Source organism: Notothenia rossii (genome assembly GCF_949606895.1).
Source record: "Notothenia rossii genome assembly, contig: scaffold_191, whole genome shotgun sequence".
In the NCBI taxonomy this organism is placed as follows: Eukaryota; Metazoa; Chordata; class Actinopteri; order Perciformes; family Nototheniidae; genus Notothenia; species Notothenia rossii.
The window spans coordinates 1-19,089 of record NW_027640202.1 but is presented as its reverse complement, the minus strand read 5'-3'; the positions used below and the strand labels follow the sequence as shown (position 1 = coordinate 19,089).

The window sequence follows — 19,089 nt, the reverse complement described above, 5'->3', positions numbered from 1 at the left end:
TTTCCTAAAGGTGGGGTAGGTAAATCACTTCAGAAACACTTTGTTATATTCCATGGAGTGCTCTTAACATCCCGATAGCAATGAATACATAAATGCTTTGAGAATAAATACATAAAAACATTTCATCTGTGGAAGCCGTGGTGCTGTAAAAAGCACGACCAATCATCTGAGTCGGTCCGGCTAAAGTAACCGGATGGCCTACCTGCCTGTCAGCCTTCGAACTCGTGCACAAACTTATCTCGTGCCCTCATTGGTCATGTGCGCGTTCGTGTGTGTTGGAGGAGGGGCTCTGTAAGGAAGTCTGAAGGAAGGGGCAGATTTTTTTCGGCTGCGTAGTTTCAAATTCTAGCGCACTCGAGCTGGTTTCTCCATTCTTACCTACCCTACCTTTAAGTCGAGGACAGACACTTGTAGATAAACCGACACCCTTTAATCATATTAACCACGTTTATTATTTCACCATTTTATTTACAGAACTTTAAAAATGTCATTTACAGTGTTTGAAACAGATGAGAATGACCTGCCACTGAGGAACAGAAAACATATTTACATGGAGTGCGAAGGAGCCCATTAGCGCCACACCGTCTCATTAAAACAGAAGACACAGAGCTGCTTCCAAAATGTTAAGAACGATAATGAGCCATGAAAGAAAAAAAATACCAGCCGGATGCACAGGATATCTCCAATATCTCCAGCACGGGAAACCACATGTATAGCTGCAGTTTGCCTGTGCAACACGCTCGTTTCGTTATGTGCAATCAGAGAAATAAAGATCATTATCTTTGCATTTCCAAAAAATCATGTAGCAGTAAGTGATGAGAGGAAATTGAGTTGTTGTTCCCCTGCGTGTCTTTTTTCTTTTTTCCAGTTTTCAACTCTTATTTTATAAAGTTGACAACATTTGAAGCCAGGGTGTCATTTAATATAATCCTTAAAAGGGACAGTTCAGATTTGTTTTATGTGTGAGGTACTTATCCACACATATAACCTCAAAAAACGAACCTATTAAAGACTCACTGAAATAAATAATGATCAGACACCAGACAAAATGAGAAAGTATTTCAGGTTTAATGCAGCGTCGGATCTGTTTGAGTTTTTGTGTGACTTGTGTATTTTATCTAACCCTTTTAAACACCAAAGTCACACAATAAGTGCTCAAAATTAGCACCAGTAGATTTGCTGCACTCATCATCTACTTCAGTTATTGAGTGGGTGGAAACAACTCTTAGGCATTCAGTTCCTATCAGTAAAGGGCTGTTTTGTGATAAGGTGGAGGATTTAAAATATAGCACACATTTAACAGATTATTTTAGGTGTTCATTTTCATTCTTCTACTCCGGCGTAATGCCACCTACTGAATAAGCACCTCATACAACCCCACAAAAGAAATCTGCACTATCCCTTTAAGACGAATAAATTACAAACGCTTTGTTACAGTTGTGTCCTGACTTAATGTAGGGAAATGTTAAATAACCGCTGAACGACTGCCTGTCGTCCATAAAGAAGAAAACAAATTCCCTTCTGTGTATTCATGCTTTCCCCCGGCACATAAATATTACCTTTTGTTTCTGGTGTCCCCATTAAAAGCTTGGCAGCCATGGTTACCACTTGACCCCCCATTGACACGTTTACCTTTGCAACAAGGGGTAGTAACACACTGCTCTCTGTGTGTGTCTGTGTGTGTCTGTGTGTGTGTGTGTGTGTGTGTGTGTGTGTGTGTGTGTGTGTGTGTGTGTGTGTGTGTGTGTGTGTGTGTGTGTGTGTGAGCCCCTCTCCACAGGAAACCTATCTATACAGTAGCAGTGAAGTCACACCAAAGACAGACTTCAGATCCTGAGCGTCTCCTCGTTCATCAGGTCCATCAGCGGAGCGTTCGACAGGAGAGTGATGTGGAGACGGATCTGATGTGTGTGTGTGGGTGAAGTCGTGGCTGGTGTGAAGAGGAAAACACTTCCTGCCGTTTAGCAGATGGGATGGGGACGTGTTGCGCAGCGAAGACAGATCTTCAGAGAGTGAAGAGGACACAGATCTTCAGAGAGTGAAGAGAGACCAGATCTTCAGTCTTCAGAGAGTGAAGAGGGCACCGAGCGACCGAACGTTTTCTCCAGAGCTTCAGATGTAAAGAGAGCCGTCGGCAGGTCCAACGTATCCGACTCCGATCAGAAGCACGTCGATCAAAGTCCAGATGCCGAGGCCACCGAAACTGAACAGCTTCCCCAGCCCCTCTCTCCACTGACCCAGATAGAAGCGATCAGCCCCAAATCCACCGAGCGTGATGCTGCAGAGGCACGGAGGAAACACACAATCTACGTCAGAGATGCTATGAGAGCACACACACTGATTAACATTTGTTTGTAGGACATTTCCAGCATCTAAGATGGTCAAACTGTGATACGAGTGGCAGGGTTAGGGTTAGTGATGATAAGGATTATTCTCTTGAGTAGTTCATCAAATAAGAAAAATATTGAGTTTTCACGGGAGGAAACACAATCAACGTCAGTTTCATCCCACAGACTGCTAAACACCTGAGCTCAGTGAAGTGCCTCCAACAGCATTCATCTGTTGTCATTTCACTATTTATTTATCACTGTAATAAACAGTATTTATATTTCATCTTACTGCACAATATTTAACCTCCTATTGTCTTCGTTTCCCCCCCTTACTTTGGTGTTCACGGTCAAATTTGACCGGTCCTGTTTTAACTGCTATTACATTAACACAAAAACCATTAATCATCACCAAATTTCATTTCACACCCTTTCAAACTGTACATATTGTATCAGACTACTGGTATACATGAAGAACTGCAGTTAATATACAAAAAACAGACACTGAACATGTATTGCGTGTGCCAGGTGTGATCCATGTGGGGGGATGGGCACATAAGAGCGGGAAATGTATCAAATTGTTCTTTGTGTGTGTGTGTGTGTGTGTGTGTGTGTGTGTGTGTGTGTGTGTGTGTGTGTGTGTGTGTGTGTGTGTGTGTGTGTGTGTGTGTGTGTGTGTGTTTGATCTGATGGTTACTAATTCCTTTTCTTTATGGCGGTCAATTGAGGAACATGCCTAGGCCCAGTGGCGGTTCTACGGGGTGGCACGGGGTGGCAGCTGCCACCTCAGAAAAATGACTTGCCACCCCAGCTGCCACCCCAGTTGGCACCTTTGTTTTGAAAGAAAAGTTGTGGCTCATCGGACATTTATGAGAGAAAAGCTCTAATGTCCGAGTGCAAGTGAATGCAGCACAAGACGCGAGCCTTGTAACCCCTCCCCCGGCCCTGGCGGGAGCTTGGAAATATGATTGGCGGCGATTTCATTTGAACGGGGGGACAGCGTAAAACGAGAAGCATTTCGGATCCAAGTAGACGGAAGGAATGAGGTATTTGCGGTCTACAGTGACAGAGAAGAGCATGTCAGGTTTGGCTGCAAGGCAAGTTTATTTATATAGCACTTTTCTGTACGCGACAATTCAAAGTGCTTTACAAAACAAATTAAAAGACTTTTTAGGAATACATACAGTAAAAACACATATAATGGCGTTTTACGACAGACATTACAAAACAAAGATAATAAAATAATACAAATAAACACCACGGGTATACAATACATGTTTAAAAGGCATACTGTAGTGCGAATATGAGCAGCTCAATTAAAAGCAGCCAAAGAGATATGTTTTTAGTCTCCATTTAAAAATAGTAAGCGTTTCTGCGGACGTGCATGATTTGGGTAGTTTGTTCCTGATTGTCGGGGCATAATAGCTAAATGTTGCCTCATTATGCAGGAGTTCAACAATATACTTTGGTCCTAAACCATGTAATGATTTAAAAACTAGCAATAGTACTTTAAAATCAATTATTTGGCCGACTGGAAGCCAGTGTAAAGATTTCAGAACCGGACTGATGTGATCCACTCTTTTAGTGTTAGTGAGGACACGTGCAGCAGCGTTCTGAATCAGCTGCAGCTTTCTGATGGATTTTGTTGTCAGTCCTGTGAATACACTATTGCAGCAGTCAAGTCTACTGAAAATAAAAGCATGGACAAGCTTTTCTAAGTCCTGTTGTGACATTAGTTTTGTAATCCTCGATAGGTTCTTCAGGCTGTACTCAGCATTGAATCAAAATGCCCGATAGCTTTAAACAGTGGCGGCTGGTAGAAAATATTTTTGGTGGGGCTGTTGATATAGTGAGTAAACATTTTTTTTTGGGGAGAAATGACCCCTTAAATTGGGACTTCTGGTGATGTAATGGCCCCATAAAATCTTGGTTCTAGGGCCAGGAGCAACCAGGCTGAGTCGGGCTGAGTTTGCTAAACTAGAGAGAGAATCGCTGTCAAGGGGGCTACAACTACAACAAGATGAACATATTTGACCGTGATTTAATTGTAATACACATTTCAAAATTATGCCGAAGTAACAACATACTGATACCGGATAGTAAAAACCATGAATTAAGGCTTTGACATGTCTGCAGACAGACGGCAGGCGAAAAACCATTTAAAATGCGTGTTTTCTAATGGAGATTTGGCTTAGCTAACGTTGTAAATGCTCCGACCGTCCACACTCACAACAACGGCCTATACAGACATAAATAAACCAGCGACTGTATTCGCCATGACACAGACAGTATGTGGTTTGTACTTGTTTAACTTTCGTCTAGTTTCTGAACAGATATGAAGAGCTGTGAGCTCTGAGTGCTAAGAGCTAACAGCTGTGTTGTTTTTCTGGGGAGCTCATTGAACGTCACTGCTCCGCCTACACTGCGTTACTATAGATACTACCCCAGTTCCTCACGAGTCTAAAAAACAACTCGCGTCAACGCACGTAAGCAACGTGGACGCCAACGTGACCGCCCTCGTAACCAAAATATTTGACGGCGCTGATTGGCTGAAATTCTGTTTCGGCGGCACAGTTTACTATTGAGAGTTTTGCAACGTGCTGGTTGCTGCTGTTTGGCTCGGGGGCAGCGCCCCGTAATGATAAACTAATGCCAAGGGCAAGGCCAGGCAGGAAACATGTGACTTATCAGTAACTTTAGACATCGTAACACAATTATTTTAAACAAGATTTTATTGTAGATTATACATTTTACTGATACCAATTGTATGATATTTACCTTGTTCATTAAAAATAAAAAATATAAAATATATATATCTTTGAAATATATATTTTTTTAAATATATTTTTTTTTTTTAAATTTATTTATTTATTTTTATTTTTTGTATGTGGGAAGAGGTGGGGCGGCGCCCCTAGGCCGCCCGCCACTGGCTTTAAATCTTAATAAGTTTGTGAGGCGTTTTGCTGAACAAGATGGTAATCGCCACATTCAGCTGTTATAGGCATGCCAACTTGAAGCTCTGCTCACGGATGACTCGATGAGCATAATAAATTGTTAAGATGATGACGTTACGTGTGTAAATATATATTTTTTCTTTGTGGGGGTCTGCCCCCAAAAAACAGTTTTAAGCCTTGAGAAAGTCAAATAAGACGTAAAACTACACTGCCCAGCCAAAACAAAGTAACCACTTTTACTTAACTAGGCCAGTAGGTACGGACTTTCCACTGGATAATAACTGCAGCGATGTATATGTTTTAGCTGAATACACGTTTTGTAATCCTAACTGATGCAGTTAGTCACTTCTTTAATGTTTGTTCTTTCTGATGTAAAGTCAAGGTTGTAACTGTTTGTAAAGTCGTGGGGCGCTGAACTGTTCCTTTGAATCTTTTGATATATGATAGTAATTACTTGTCTTTCAAATTTGAAGGAGGGTGGGCAAGCATCTTGAGGAACATTCATCATTAACTCCTCCAAAAAATATAGTTTATTCAATAATAACACTGAATATGTGAATCATAAAAGGGATTGACAGCTGATAGGAATAATATGATTGTTAATATGATCATATTCATACAGACACACATCGATGAGACAGTTAATTAATGTACTTATTGCAGCAGTCTGCATAGATTTGGTACCCCTGCTGGTCTAAGAGTTAAACCAACTCATTCAGTTAAAATTCATTAAATTATGTCTGCCACCTTATATATTTATATTTAAGGCTTTACTGATGTGCCACAAAAATGTGACCAAATGTTATTGAGTTAAAATATTAATATTGTGGCTTTCCAAGTCAAAATTGATTGATATGACTGCCATTAAATCAGCATATACTTCTGCCAGGGATGCCACCCCTCAAAATCTCCTGCCACCCTCTTGCCACCCCATGAGCATTTTTCTAGATCCGCCCCTGCCTAGGCCTATATGGGTTTTCAAAGTCCAACGTGTAGCTTTACATTTCTTGTTTTGTCAGAAGAAATCCTAAAGAAATGTAGATTCAATAAAACTGAGAAAAGCAGAAATTCTCCATATTTGAGAGGCTAAAGAATATCTGTCATTTTTGCATGATTAATAAATTGCAAAGTTAAATGATTATCAAAACAGTTGATGCACATGTAGATGCAACTAATCAATTAGTTCACTTATTGCCGCAGCTCTCGTAGCAGTTGGTTTACCTGAGTGCTAATGATGTTGACCACTTGTATCCCCCGGTCCAGTTACAATACAAACGTTTCTGAAAACTTCTTCTACCTGCAAGAGAAAAAAACATTTAGTGGACATGGTGTGCCAAACATAAACTCCAACTAATAAAAACAATACTTTAATACTAGAGGAAAAAACTAATAATCCTACGTGGAAACATTTCTATTAACACGGAAAGATATGAAGAGAGAACATTTTGGTTTGGAGGGGGAAAGGGTCATTTTGGGAAATGAAACTAGGTCACTCAAACAGAGCAATTCAAGTCTTCTGATTTCTTAAATTAACTAATTCCCTAACCAAACTACACAACCATTTGTCTTCGGGATGTTTGTCCAGCAACATTAAGATGGCTTACACTTTGAAAGCTGCTATGAGCACAACACGACTTAACATACCATGCTTCATTTCCCTTTTATCAATGAGCTCGGTTTCTTTTATTATTACTGCACATATTTTATTCCATTCTATCACATTGTAAATACGCCATATTTGATTGTACTATATTTTGAATTATTTTTAATGTTATTATAGTTCTTATAATAATTCTCTATCTTTGTTTTTTATTTATTTGTATTAATACATAACGCTCACTTTCAGTTTTCCATTTTAAACATCCCAGCCCCAACCCGCTTTGAGCTCAGGTAAGAAACCAAATTAAAGCACAAAAAACAAACGAATAATAATAATAAATTCTAAATAAATAATAATAATAATAATGAAAAAATGTGAGCAAACATAATCTTACAATAAGAATAATATGAACCTAAAGGACTCATCAACTGAGCTGTTAGGCATAATATCCAAAGTTTCTATGAAAGGCAAAAACGGGTTCTTTAAAGAACCTCTAAAAGGTCCTGACACACCAAGCCGATTTCGGCCGTCGATAGATGTCTGGCCGTCGATGAGCGTCCTGTCGCCCTACTCAGATTGGTGTGTCCAGTGTCACTACCCGATCCGCACCCCTGCCTGATCTGCACTACGGCCAAAGAAAGCACTCTGATTGGCTGTTCAGCTTAGCGAATCAGTGCATGAGAAGCGAAACGGAAGTGAGGGATCCAAACAAACTATTAAGAAGGCAAATCTGAGATTCCATTGAACTCCAGCTCTCGACACAGGTTGGGGAAAGCCCCGTGAGCTTCTCGCTGTAGAGTGAACATGGAACACGCTATTCGTTGTTTGTTTATATCACGCAGTCTGTTCTTCTTCTCTCGGTTATCACGCAGTCTGTCTTCCGGTTGTTGCCTCTTTTGAATGACGAATACACACTACCGCCGCCTGCTGGTAAGAAGAGTTATTGCCACTCACGCATGGGCAGTTCGTACGTGCTACTTGGCCGTCGGCTGAAGTCTTTGCGATGTGTTCCAGTGCGACACATGGCCAAGACGCAGGAGACGTGAGGCGACACAACACGTGTTCCGTCGGGACGTGTTCTTTGGACTCAGTTTGGTGCGTCTGGGCCTTAAGAGAGAACCTCAGTTTTTCCAACTTCACATCGTTTAGAACCTCCTTGATCCACTGAACATGAGATGGAGCCAAAGCGTGCTTCCAATGTAGGCGAATTACATATTTTTTACTTTTATGTCTGCACCACGAAACCAAGTCAAATTCCTCGTGCGTGTCAACCCACCTGGGAATAAACCTGTTTCTGATTCTGAGAAAAGGATTAGACCTCTGAGTGTACATCGGCACCATGCAGGCGTTACACTAGACTCCTATTGCACTATTTCTATTCTATTTTATTTGTTTACTTGCACTATTATATCTGTGTTGTTGTCATGTGTACATAACCACACTGTAGCTATGTACACATGACAATAAAAGCCTTGAAAGTTGAAACAGCAGAGCGTGTTATCTCCGTACCCAAACAGTGCACGTGGTCCAGCACGTCGCAGGTGGCGTTGTAGCGTCGGCGCGGGCAGGACACCGTCATGCAGCTGGTGGAGTTGAAGCAGCGGTACTGAGACGGGTCCAACTGCCAGCAGAACTGACAGCTGATGGAGAGAGAGAAGTTCGTCTGCTGCTGCCCCGACTCCCCCTGAGAGGAACATACAGAAACATATCAGGTACCAAAACACAGATATTCAAAAGTTTGATTATTTTCATTGAACTAAGGATTTTAAAAGCTCTCCTGTGAGACCGTTTTTCATTGATATCTTATAGGTCTCAGATATATACAAACATGTCTCTGAAGTGTTTGGCTCCAAACACCAAACAGATCATTGAAGCATCCCATAATCCCCTCTGTTTCCAGTAGCGTGGGGAAAAATGTAGGGGAAGCCCATTTTTTTGGGTCCGGGGGGGGGGGCAATAACGTGACCAGATGAGTGGTCTTCGAGCCTTTTGTGAAGCATCATTAAGATAACTTCCACTTTCAAAGCCACTACGAGTAAATCAAGACTCAACATGCTTCACTTCCCTTTGAATCCATGAACTCAAGTAATAATAAATAACCTTCTGAGTAAACACTTCTCTCCCTCCATACAACAAAGGTCTATTACAAGATGAAGTGCTACTTACTATACAGTGAACTCCTTTCCTGGGTTTGCAAGTGAAGGAAGTAGCTTTTGCGTAGGTGCAGTTGTGATGGAAGTTGCAGAGCATGCAGTCAGCTGGCAGGCGCTGACACAAACCCCCGCTGGGACACCCGGAGGTGTAGCTCTCCTCATCTGATGGAGAAACTGCACAACAGGAAGCAGAAGGTTGAAAAAGTGTTAGCAAGAATAATCAAAGTTGTAACACAGATTTAAAGTTCACACATCATGCAAAATCCACTTTTTCCTGTCTTTTCTGTGGAAAGAGATTCTGAAAGTTTCAGGAAAAAAGATTCTCTCTCTTTTTGATCCATTTCTATAAAAACCTGTCTGAAAATGATCTGATGAGATTTTGGCCACTTTATGATGTCATAACGATGTTTTGTCTTGTGTCACCATTAGCCAATCACCAACCAAGGTAAACCCACCCCCACCTTATCACCGGAATCTCCTCCTAGAGCACCATTGTGTTCTTTGTAACCAAATCTCTCTCAGAGGGGCGTGGGGAGGGGCTCCTTATTTTCATCTAAAGTAACAGACAGAGAATCAGCACTTTGGAAACAGGGCTGAAACAGAGGGGATTATGGGTAATGCTGCAATGATCTGTTTGGTGTTTCAGCCAATCAGAGACAGGCTCTGCATATATCTGAGACCTATAATATATTGATGAAAAACAGTATAATAGGGGACCTTTAAAGTTATGACTTCATGTCTGGGATCCTGGCTGGGTGGGGCAATGCAGTTGTAAACAAAACACTGACTCTAAAGACACATCTAGAAAATAAGGCAGTGAGAGGTAAATTACTAACACCGAGCAAGGCCAATCACTGATTACTCCATTAAAGCTGTCTGGAGATCAGCACAAAAAAAAAAAAAAGTAATTCGCTCTTCATTTATTTAAAAGTTGACCAATTATTACAGAAAAAGCAGTTTTTTTCGTGGTCTGGTTTGTGGGTTATTTCGAAAAGCAAAATACATGTTAGAAGAATAGCTTCTGTATAAAATGAAAAACATCCAATCAGAGTTTTGTTAGAATCTGGGATGGACATGTTTCCCTATTTTCTGACACTCTTCGGAACATTTCATCGATTTATCGAGAAAATATCCTGCAAATGATGGGAAATGCACTGAGAGTCTTGTATGTATGTTTTTAAATCATCCTACTACCGACTACTCTCAATACTGCTGTATTTCTTTGTAGGTATATTCATTTGTGAGAGATAATCAATATATTGTGCCGGGACTTTAAGGGACATCATTTACTGTAGCAGTGTTTTCCACGGACCGGACGTGGGCAAAACCTTGGAGTTACGGTTTCAGATTGTTATCGTTTTAAGCCTCATAGTAGCATGTAGCTCATAGTATATCGTGTGTCTGAATATAAGGAGAATGATGCGTGGAGTTACATAATAAACACACCGTCTCCAACTCTCACTCATCGACACTACATTACTACTATTATTAAGTGTTTAATGACCAACAAACAGCAGATTAATTGTGTATTAAAATACCATAAGGGATACGCTACAGCTACGTCATCAGAGGCTACAGAAGAAGACCGGCCCCCCGTCGACGTCAGCCCTCTTTCATTCATTCTACCGCAGACAGCTAACTGCTTGAAGTTGACTTTGGACCAGTGAATTGAATTTAGGAACCACAGCTGTGTTCCCTTGTAAACCTACTATACCATTGCATTAATAAATACTGTTAAACTTTTCAAGAAGCTTCCTGGTCTTCTTTAGACTAACTCTTGGTCTTCAAACAAAAGAACACAACACAATCCAACAGTGGTCGCCTTTAGCTGTATTGTTAAATAAACCTCAGTTAGAGGTCATATTCATCATTATTTATGTTATCTCTAAGTGTTTACCAGAGGCTGCAGCAGGCACCACTGGGCTGGTGATGACAGGTGCATGCTGGGACTCTCTGGGGTACGGAGGCTCCTTACCCACATGAGGAGAGCTCAGATAACCTGAGAAGCACACAGACAGACAATAAAGAACATAACAACAACAATTATACTTATCCTTCAGATTAAACAAAGGTTATGAACTCACTGCTCCATAGCTTCTTAAGTTTCTCATGTTCTATAATCCAGAACAATACCCACAACCGCTACTTTGCACAATTATGATGTGTACATCATGCACTCCGATCGATGTCACTATGTTTCTGTGAGTTTTCAGTATTTTCTTTATATTGTGAATTATTTAGATACTCTAGTGATGTATGTCTTTTCTACTGTGAATATGTACACCTTTGCTGTTAAGGACATTTATTTGTTTATTACATTTCTATTTTATTCTATATTTTACATATCTTTAGCTCACGTGCGATGCTTGACAACACTGCTGCTGTGGCAACAAGTATTTATTTATCCATATCGTGGGCTGACTGTGTAACTAATGACCACCAACTTTTGCTGCATTGGCGTGTTTCAAGCAGGCTATGTTTCAATATAAATAAGAAGTATAGTATACGCTGAAGCAATTTATACTGCATGACTATATTTTAATAAAACATTAAAGCTAAGATAGTTACAGTTCCTCCACCGGTGCGTTAACTGACTAGAGACACTTCTTGAAATTAGCAGGGGGACAGTCAACTGTTAGCTCTCATATATCATGATTTAAACACTATGTTAATAACGATAATGTCTATTTTATTAGATACACGTCTGTTAAATCAGCGCTACACACTATATCCAATGTTTTCATCGCTAACCCTAGGTGATCTAGCTATAGCTCAACGCCCCCTGAAAGTGATCCGTTGGTTGAAGCCGATTTTACGTTATGGTCAATCGGTGGTACTACAGCTTCCCTGACGTCGTTGTGTAAATCAGCGTGGATTTATTTTTTAGCTGAATAAACTACCAAGCACGAATAGTTGTATGGCCATTATTAGGGTCTAAAATGTGTAAAAGGCGCTAAAATCCAGAGTTATTTCCTCTCCATTCATTTCACTGAGCCAAGAGCAGGGGGAAAGGAGGCGGGGCTTAATAAACACTCTACTGCGCATGCTCAATGGGCCCACAAACGGGTACTTTCTGAATCTACATTCGCTGTTTTAGGCTTCATGCGCTACAGAGTAACTTTGTATTATATTATTATTATATATCTTAATTGAACAAGGGCCATGCATACAAATGAATTGATCTCAAAAAGAGAACAGATGCTATATGCCAGATTATAGCTAAAAGCTGATTTCCATCTGCAGTTCCTGCACACACATAACAATCAACAAACATTAAAACACAATTCATAATGCCTATCACATCTACAAAAACAACAGATGTATGAAATATAAATACTGGTACATTTGTGTATGTAATATAATTTCACAATTAATTAAACATCTCAAATTAAACCAGGAATGAACTCTCATAGGAATGAACGGGATCTCGCAGGCTAACCAGCTAATGCTAACTCATTGGGAGGAAGCTAACGTTAGTAGGATAACGACAGATGTAATCTAGTCAAATCTGATTTGATAATGAAACTGTTCCACATACCGTTAACACTCTGTAAGACCAGGTCTGTAAACAAAACGAAGATGATCCCGTAGGTTTTAAAGCAGCGTCCTCGGTCCGGTCTCCAGATCTGACAGAGAGGAGCCATTGTTGTAGCTAACCAGAGATGCGTTCAGGGCATGTGGGAAAAACGAGAGTCTACGATCCTACAGGCAAGGGATGAAGGTGCAGCAGGATGGGACAGGCATTTCATAAATGTTTAACCTGAAATGTTACCTTTTGTTTTTATAACTATTTTTTGAATGTCTTTATTATTATTTTATTATTATTTTTAGTCTGTATATGTACTTATGTACCCCTGAAAGTGGTGTAAAATACATTTACTCAAGTACAGTAAGTAAAATGTTGAGTTACTTTGCTTAGGTATTTCCATTTTCTGCTACTTCATACTTCTACTCCACTACAATTCAGAGGTAAATGGTGTACTTTTCCTCCACTACATGTATTTAACACCTTTAGTTACTTTGCAGATCTGGATTAATGATCTGAAATATAATCAAGTGTTAAATCAGACTTTAGTTCCACCTGGAGTAAATTCACAAGCTACCCTGCAGTATACAAAGTCATTCAAACGAGCTGCACCTTTACCAGCTTTGAGAACACTTTAATGATCAATCCTTATAAAAGATATCATATATATTATTCTGAAATGGACCAATCTGCACGATGATTACGTTTACTGTTGGTACTTTAAGTATATTTTGATTTACTTGAGTGACATTTTGAATGCATGACTTTTACTGTAACAGTATTGCTACACTCTGGTACTTCTACTTTTACTAAAAGATCTGAGTACTTCTAGTTTTACTCAAGGACAAGATCGGAGTACCTTACCACCTCTGACCCCTGGCCTGAAGTCAACGTTTTTGCTAAAATGTTAGCCTATAACTGCATTGCTGAGACTGCATTCTCCACGGCATGTTCTCCTTTCTCTGAGCTTAATATCGTTCACCACATCCATAATCAAAGGTGGCCACCAAAATGTATGATATCTTAAAAACATAGTATATATCACCAAAAACCCTAGTTTAGTGTGAAAAGACTGAAAGAAAAGAGTTTGAAGGCAACATTTAAACCAGCAGATTTTCCAAACACTGCTATTTATCATAACATGTAATTATTCTGAAACAAAAGATTTCTATAGTTTGAAAATAGAAACAACAAAACAAACATTCAGTCATTTTATTTTATTTCCCTGCAGAGACAGACCTTTGTGGAAAATTAGTGCCAAATTCACAGATTCTTCATTATAACAATCTTCACATTGTTTTGTTAAATTATCGAGCAACTTCCCTTCAGGAATAGACTTCCACATAGTATAATACCAACACATCGTACACAAACGTGTCCTTTTCTACCCTTCACACATGACTAATGGGCAATTTAATGTAGTTTTGAATCCCTTTTCCTCCCATTTGCTCACAGAAAATCATTTCCTGTCTGATTACACTTTCTCTGTACCATTTTCACATGTGCCATCCCATGCCCCTCTCCACTAATAACTGTAGTGGAGGTATGAGAGTGTGTGTGTGTGTGTGTGTGTGTGTGTGTGTGTGTGTGTGTGTGTGTGTGTGTGTGTGTGTGTGTGGATCAGAACTCCTCCTCGGCGTTTGCACAGCGGCTCTGTTTGAGCAGGGTCAGGCGGGCCAGCACCTCGGACACCGACAGCTCTCCGTGGACTTTGCTGTCTCGTGTGCGCACGTTGACGCCGTTAGTCATCTTCTCCTTCTCCCCGACCACTGCCAAGACACATGGAGACACAACAGCTTCACATGGGCCAAGTCACACACACACAACAACAGACACACACAGCTACCCTAACACAATCCCTGCTTTTGTGCCGCTGAATACAAGAACGTAAGGTGGTGGGCCAGCGTCAAAATATTAAAAACATTTTTATTAATGTTTATTTTGACTCATAATTGTTCAAATGGTGAGATTAGAGACAGTTAAATATGACCTTAGAACATATTTTTATTAAATTTTTAGGCCATTTTCTTTCTTCTATCTTTTTTTAAATGATTTCATTTTGAGTATTGAATAGGGATTTGAATGCAAATTGATCTCCAGCTGTAGCTGCAGATAGATTTTTTAAGTCTGAAGTTATTCTGATGCAATAATTATGTAACTTTAACCATATTTAAAGCAGATATAATATCAAACATGTTGTTAGGGTTTTAAAAACCTTTGTCGGCAGGGTAAAATATGGACTTTAAAATGCCCAGTAATTGGTATTGCACTTGTTTTAGTTGCCTTATCTTCACTCATGCTGTTACTAAATGCTAAATTGTTGAACGGTGTAATCCTTTACATTTACAGCCACTAAATCGTATATTGAGCAGCACATACAGCAGTATGTTTCCTCCCTCTACATTACGGTGTCTCCTAGAATTTACAAATAGACTCCAGAGCCAGCATTCCAAAAGGGAGAAGGACACCCTACATAGCACATACCCAAAATAAATACAATACATAGAATAATGGGGGCTGCTAAAGGAAAGCCTCACACAGCAGGGCAACCATTTTGGATGAATCAAATGTTTGGACCAAAGGACGTCATTAATCAAATCCAGCGAGGAAATTCTTTTTTTGCCTACCTTCTTTTATTATTTCTGTAAACATATTCTTTCATCTTTCCATGTTATAAAATCCTCCCCCCTTTGCTTCTCTACAGTTATGTAAAGACTCACAAAAAACTGACCTGTACTTTTGCCAATAAACAAACCCACACCACAAGATTTAAAGTGTGTTATAGTCAGTGGCGACTGGTTATTAGGGGCAGGTGGGGCTAGTGTCAGCAGAAAGTAATTCAAATATGAATTCCAAAAAAATGCAAATAAATGCAAAAGAAATACATCTTAAAATATATTTTAAGATCATGTTTAATCATCTGATTCGTCTGTACATTGCTGTTTTAGTCTGCGTTCTTCTAATTAGTGTCTACAGTGTAGCTATTCAGCCGTTTTGAGCGACGTTGGTCAAGCCCCTCTCTCTCACTGTCTAAGTGAATGGTTGCTGTAAAAACTACACTGCTCATGCTGAGAGTATTTTTCTATTCAATGTGTGCGGCAAAAAAATAATCACCATAGGGGCACTGTGCTGGCATACCTACCAAACGTCATCTCATAATTCAGAGAGCTGATTGGCTGTAAGTACATACCTTTTTACCTTGTAGTGAAGGGGAGACGAGAGAGAGCAGCGAATAGCGATTAAATCAGTCAAACGGAAAGAAAGTGAATGAAGTTGACCGTCTACTTCAGCTTTGGTAAGTTCATTTTATTATATCTTTTGTTGATCTTCTGTGTTTTGCCTACAGGCTATTGCTCTGCTGGATCGATTGATATTGTGACCTTGTGATGAGTGTCTGTGTTTTCCTTATACCCGTATATATAAGCTTCTGCCACCAGAAGCTTATATACACATATATATATACACATCTAACTACAAGTTGTTCGTGCCCCACCACTTTTGTACATATAAAAACACCACTGGTTGTAGTGTTTGTTTTGACCTGTCATGTTCTTCCTATCATGTATAATAACGTGATATAAAACTGTCTTTAAAACAGACCAAATTCTTGTGGGAGTCACGAATAACTGTGTTTTTAAAGATAGCAGCAAACGCAGGATAAACATCTTCTCGTCTCAGAGGTCACTCAGAGCTCCTACATATTTACTTTCTCACCTAGAATGAAGTTATACTGGGCCAGCTGAGCGTTGCGGATCTTCTTGTTCAGCAGACAGCTGGAGTCGAGGTCAGCATCCGCCATGAAGCCAGCTTCTGTAAACTGCTTACACACCTGAGAACAACATTTACGGTTCAGCATTACACAAATCTGAGGCACTCCTGTGACTGTAGTTCCATGTGGTTAAGATGGAGAAGAATAGGACATACTTTCTTTGCGTAATCCTCAAAGGACGTGTTGACGGGCACGACCATCACCTGACGAGGAGAGAGCCACAGAGGCCTGTAATAATAATAATAATAAGTATTTAGTATAGCACCTTTCACAGAAATAGAATACAAGTGCTTCACAAGTAAGAACACAAGTTACAATTAAGACCACAGAAACATGAACACAATAACCACATGAGGCAGAAATGTAAGGTCAACTTAAAAACAAAACACAGACCACGTGGAGTCCCGAAAGGAACAAACGTAATAACAGAACACTTCACACACATCTCGAGTAGAAACAAAAGCCAATGTGAAAAGATAGGTCTTCAGTAGTTTTTTTTAAAAGCTTCTACAGAGACTGCAGAGTCTGTGTAGGACGGAGACAGAGTGTAAAGCAATCTCTACAGCAATATACAGGATGGATATATTTACCTATGTTTGGCAGAGAAAAAGGGACTTCTTTGTGAAATGTTTACGATACTGGGATGTTGAAAATGTGCCAGGAAGGAGAGTGTTTATAATGTTACACAGCGTAACAACTGTAACAATGTTGCACACCGTGGCAGGACAATGCAAATGTTTCCTTTGTTTTCATTAGGTATAGTTAGAGGCCCTTTAATGCTTTTGGGGTTTTCCCTTTCCTGTAATGTGTTATATAGGTGTTTGTCAAATGGTATTGTAACTGTTAAGACAAAAATCAATATAAAAGCAAAACAATTCAAAATCTTAACACCATTTACGATTTTTAACATCAATAAGCATCAGTTAAACTGGATGTGAGTAGACTCTGTTTAAAAGACTGCGGTCTGCTGCGGCCTGCTGGGGGGGGGGGGATCAAGCTGGACCCCTTTGAAGCTGTGGTGGAGAGGAGGACACTGAACAGGCTGTTGTCCATCATGGATAACCCCACCATATATAATCTGTTCAATATTTAATATTCCATCCGTCATATATTTATGTATATATAATACCTTTTTAAATTCAACATGTATATTTTTCTACTTTCTTGTTTATTTCTTGTCTTACATTTTTATTGTACAATGCCATGTCTTTTTATGCTGCTGCAACGCAAACGTTTCCCAAATCTTAAATTAAAACAAAGAAGGGAAATACATGATGCGATGTGTCCTCTGTGAGCCTCAAGCTTGTCAAGATCAGACAGACTTTACAAAGAAAGGCCTAAAACCCAAAGAACCTGAGAGTAACATCTCGAACAATGATATCTAAATCTCACTAAACTTATTAAATGAAGCTATTAATTCTATAGAACAGATGGGAAGCCCCTCACCATTTCCCTGCGTAGTTCTCAGTGAGGATGGCGATCATCCGCTCCACCGAGCCTAAGATGGCCCGATGGATGATGACCGGTCGGGCTTTATCGTCTCCGTCCGTCCTGAAAGACATTTAGTCAGGGAGAGATGTCACAAAAAAATCACTTTATTTCCACAATCTCTCGAGATATCTCACAAGTATTGAACACAGGCTGTTGAGACCTACATGAGTTTACATTGAATTGACTCGAAATGTGTAATTTTTTTCTCCAAAGTAAAGCGAAAGGTACATATGCGATATACACAAAACAAGCAAATAGTACTTTAAACTGTACTTACTACCTGCTGTATATTTGATTGTATGTGCATACTTTTACATGCTGGGTTAACAAGTGGGTTTTCTTGAGGTGCTAATAAAAAAATATTGAGTTTTTTGTTTCATCTTTAAAAAAGGATGTTATGACATTTACACTAGAAAAATGGTATTCTATTATTAAACAATTGAAATTGGGAAGGGAACTTGGACTATTAGACTGGATAGCCTATGACAAAGGATTCAAACCAGGAAGCTATGACTGTAGATTCAAGCAATGGACAGAACAGGGTTTAACAGCCATATGCACGGTTATCCAGAAGGGAGAAATGAGAAGCTTTCAAGACCTGAAAAACCTCTTTGACCTAGAGAACAAAGATTTATTCAGATATATGCAAATGAGGGACTACTATACAAAAAAGGTTAAGAAAAATGAAGATGACATACAACCTATTGTAAAGATTATTGCACGAGCTTACCATGATGATGTTCCCAAAGTTGTGTCAACCCTGTATTCGTGCTTGATGGAAGCCAAAAAAGATTCAACACTCTATGTAAAAACTAAATGGGAAAAATAACTAAACGAAAGGATCTCAGATGAGATGTGGTGTGATATGTGGAAAATGCACCAGACCACTACACAGTCACACGGATGGAGAGAATTTCTGTGGAAAAACCAAATTCGTTTCTTTTACACACCCAAAATCACTAGTAAACAAACAAACACTCAACAATCATGCTGGAGACTTTGTAAACATCAGGAACCTCACCATACACATTTGTTTTGGAGCTGCAGTAAGATTCAACCTTTCTGGGACTGTGTACACTCTGTTATATGCAAGGTATTAGGATATAGAATCCCTCGAACCTGTTTGGTATTATACCTGGGACATATGGAAGGATCTGTACATGTCGGAGATCAATACCTGATCAAGATCCTCCTAGCTGCTGGAAAGAAGGCTATCACTAAAAACTGACTAAAGGCAGAAACACCAAGCTACAGACAATGGGTTCATAT

General features: G+C 39.7%; 2 protein-coding genes across 2 annotated transcripts; both read right to left on the bottom strand.

Moving 5' to 3' along the window:
* Positions 1-447: 447 nt before the first annotated feature.
* On the bottom strand, positions 448-12,756 carry tm2d3 (TM2 domain containing 3). Its single transcript, XM_079695131.1, has 6 exons — positions 12,573-12,756; positions 10,932-11,033; positions 9,048-9,208; positions 8,391-8,565; positions 6,503-6,578; positions 448-2,278 (listed from the first exon to the last, which is right to left on the bottom strand). Exons 1-6 carry the CDS (start codon positions 12,676-12,678, stop codon positions 2,113-2,115), a joined length of 786 nt encoding a protein of 261 aa, XP_079551257.1. The 5' UTR covers positions 12,679-12,756; the 3' UTR covers positions 448-2,112.
* A 1,001-nt stretch (positions 12,757-13,757) lies between these two features.
* LOC307026974 (threonine--tRNA ligase 2, cytoplasmic-like) lies at positions 13,758-18,768 on the bottom strand. Its single transcript, XM_079695130.1, has 4 exons — positions 17,776-18,768; positions 16,485-16,557; positions 16,275-16,389; positions 13,758-14,329 (listed from the first exon to the last, which is right to left on the bottom strand). The coding sequence occupies exons 1-4, from the start codon at positions 17,889-17,891 to the stop codon at positions 14,181-14,183; spliced, it is 453 nt and encodes a 150-aa protein (XP_079551256.1). The 5' UTR covers positions 17,892-18,768; the 3' UTR covers positions 13,758-14,180.
* Between the last annotated feature and the right edge of the window lie 321 nt (positions 18,769-19,089).

Excerpts from the sequence above, each read along its gene's own strand:
- LOC307026974 (XM_079695130.1), bottom strand. The coding sequence starts at position 17,891 with ATGTCTTTCAGGACGGACGGAGACGATAAAGCCCGACCGGTCATCATC. Across the intron at positions 16,558-17,775 it reads GAGAACTACGCAGGGAAATG|GCCTCTGTGGCTCTCTCCTC; the intron begins GTGAGGGGCTTC and ends TTATTATTACAG. Across the intron at positions 16,390-16,484 it reads TTGAGGATTACGCAAAGAAA|GTGTGTAAGCAGTTTACAGA; the intron begins GTATGTCCTATT and ends TGTTGTTCTCAG.
- tm2d3 (XM_079695131.1), bottom strand. The coding sequence starts at position 12,678 with ATGGCTCCTCTCTGTCAGATCTGGAGACCGGACCGAGGACGCTGCTTT. Across the intron at positions 11,034-12,572 it reads GGTCTTACAGAGTGTTAACG|GTTATCTGAGCTCTCCTCAT; the intron begins GTATGTGGAACA and ends TGTGCTTCTCAG. Across the intron at positions 2,279-6,502 it reads TCAACATCATTAGCACTCAG|CATCACGCTCGGTGGATTTG; the intron begins GTAAACCAACTG and ends GTGCCTCTGCAG.